The sequence below is a fragment of the Piliocolobus tephrosceles genome, chromosome 21 (genome assembly GCF_002776525.5).
Source record: "Piliocolobus tephrosceles isolate RC106 chromosome 21, ASM277652v3, whole genome shotgun sequence".
NCBI classification, from domain to species: Eukaryota; Metazoa; Chordata; class Mammalia; order Primates; family Cercopithecidae; genus Piliocolobus; species Piliocolobus tephrosceles.
In genome coordinates this window covers 50,531,591-50,534,171 of record NC_045454.1, presented here as the reverse complement: position 1 = coordinate 50,534,171, position 2,581 = coordinate 50,531,591, and the positions used below count along the sequence as shown (strand labels likewise).

Below are 2,581 nucleotides of genomic sequence, written 5' to 3'. Positions count from 1 at the left end.
AATGGTGCCACCCAGTACTCAGCGACTCCTACTCTTACCTCCGTGACTTTGGGCAGGTGTCTCTCTGGCTTTTTTTTTTTTTTTTTAAGTCTTGCTCTGTCGCCCAGCCTGGAGTGCAGTGGCCCAATCTCGGCCTGCTGCAACATCTGTCTCCTGGGTTCAAGCAATTCTCCCACCTCAGCCTCCCGACTAGCTGGAACTACAGGCGCCCGCCACTATGCCCAGCTAATTTTTTGTATTTTTAGTAGTGGAGATGGGGTTTCACCATGTTAGCCAGGCTGGTTTCAAACTCCTGACCTCAGACGTTCTGCCTGACTCGGCCTCCCAAAGTGCTAGGATTACAGGCTTGAATTACTGCACTCGGCCTCTTTTTTCTTTTTTTTTTTTTTGAGATGGAGTCTCCCTCTGTCGCCCAGGCTGGAGTGCAGGGGCTCAATCTTGGCTCACTGAAACCTCTGCCTCTCAGGTTCAGGAAAGTCTCCTGCCTCAGCCTCTCGAGTAGCTGGAATTACAGGCATGTACCACCATGTCTGGCTAATTTTTGTATTTTTAGCAGAGACTGGTTTTGCCATGTTGGCCAGGCTGGTATTGAACTCCTGGCCTCAAGTGATCCTCCTCCTTGACCTCCCAAAGTGCTGGAATTAAAGGGTGGGATTACAGGCACGAGTTACGGTGCCCAGCCCCCTCTCTCTTTTTAATGGTATATATTTTCTTCTATTTCATGACTCACTGCAGCCTTGACCTCCTGGGCTCAAGGGATCCTCCTGCCTCAGCCTCCCCAGTAGCTGGGACTGCAGGCGCTTGACACCATGTCCATCTCATTTTTTTTTTCTTTTTTGTAGAGATGGGGGAGTCGCATTATGTTGCCCAGGCTGGTCTTGAACTCCTGGCCTCAAGGGATCCACCTGCCTCGGCCTCCCAAGGTGCTGGGATTAGAGGCGTGAGCCAACACACACCGCCCATCAACCCACAGGTGATTTTTCAGCCCTCGCCCACTCCAGGCCTTCCTGAGGTCACTCATTTTACCAACTGCTAGTGTTCCCAGAGGCTGCGGCGTCCTCCACCTCCTGCCGCTCCCTGCACCCCCCGGCCCAGGGCTCCCCGGGGAGCTGCTCACCGAGGTTGCTATACGTGGGCTGAGTCGACCAGGTGGGGTCGTCGGGCTCGGGGGGCTCTGTGGGGGTCTCCGGGCTGCTCATGTTGCTGGGGGAAGGTCAGACAGGGGGCGTGGTGGGGTGGCGCACGCACAGGGCGACATGGGAGGGGTCCCTGAGTGCTGCAGCATGGGAGACCGTTGAGGCCCCTGCTCCCGGGCCCTTGGTGAGAACAGGGGCACCCACACTCCACTCCCTTGTCCAGTTTTGACCCTGCTGTGTGATCCCGAGTGGGTTTCCTGCCCTCTCTGTGCCCACTTCCTCAATCATGAGGCAGGTCTGTCACCCCTCAATCTTCCAGGCAGTGGGAAGGAACCCCCACTGCGCGTGTGGGATGGGGACAGAATGTTCAGCCTGAGGACAGGTCTTTGGGGGTCAGCTGTGGGGGAGACAGTGTCCACGGACCCAGGGATCCACGCTCAGGCCTCGTCCCGGAGGGCTCAGCTGTGCGGTTGCTGTCGGCAGCCGGGCCCCAACCCACCCCCGCCCAGATCCCAACCTGAAAAAGTGACCGCTTCTGTCCAGCTCCCGGCTCCGGGAGCCCCCTACCTTCAAGACTGGCGTGCCCTCTGGGGGAGGAGGGGTCCTTGGGGACAAACTCCCAGTGGCCACAGCCCCTGGCCTTGCAGGAGGGGTCTGACCTAGCGCCGGCAGCTGACAGGAAAACTGTCAGACCGCAGCCGGGGGTGGGGCGGCGGCATTTCTGCAACACTTCCCTGCCAACCGAGGCCGCCCCCTCCCCAGCCCGCCCTCAGAGGACAGGATGTAACCGGGAACAGCCTCCCGGGCGGAGGGAACAGCCCGGACGGAGACCAGGAGGTGGGATCTGAAAGTCAGTAGCACCAGGGCTGACAGCCTCAGAGGCCAGGCTGGGGTAGTGGGCAGTGAGGAGCCCTGTGAGATGGGGAGAGGGGCAGAGCTGGCCCACCGTAGGGAGGGCACAGAACGTGGTGGCGGCTGTCCCTGGAGAAGGTGAAAGTGGGGTCTGTTGGTTTCACGTCCCCGGGAACCGCTTCCCCTCCTGTGGCAGCATCTTGAGGAGCCCCCAGCGGCCCCCTGCCCGATCCCAGGGCCCCCCAATGTGGAGTGTGGGTGAGGACCCTCCCGGCTCTGCCGCGCCTCGCTGTGTGACTGTGGGCAAATCCCCACCCCTCTCCGTGCTCTGGCAAATAAAGAAAAGCGTCTCCCACATCCCGCCTGGTAACAGCCGTGCCTGCTGGATTTTTCTTTGAAAAAATGGAATCGGCTCACTTTCCCCCTTCCCCCTTCCTCATTGCCTCGATGCATTTATTTAGAAAAGACGTTGTAGATAAAATCACCATAAATGGAAAAATCAAGAATGGAAAAAACCCAAGGAAAAGCAGATGCGGGGTGAAATTCCATCTGAAGTGTGTGCCTGTCAAAACTGTCTTTTTTTTTTTTTTTTT

At 58.0% G+C, this 2,581-nt stretch overlaps 1 protein-coding gene across 1 annotated transcript in view; it reads right to left on the bottom strand.

The window, feature by feature from the left end:
- PEAK3 (PEAK family member 3) overlaps positions 1-2,346 on the bottom strand; it is an 11,741-nt gene extending 9,395 nt beyond the window's left edge. The window contains exons 1-2 of the mRNA XM_026449494.1: positions 2,304-2,346; positions 1,704-1,795 (exon numbers count right to left, since the gene is read on the bottom strand). Coding sequence (XP_026305279.1) covers positions 1,704-1,795; positions 2,304-2,346 — 135 coding nt within the window. The remainder of the gene's footprint in view (positions 1-1,703; positions 1,796-2,303) is intronic.
- Between the last annotated feature and the right edge of the window lie 235 nt (positions 2,347-2,581).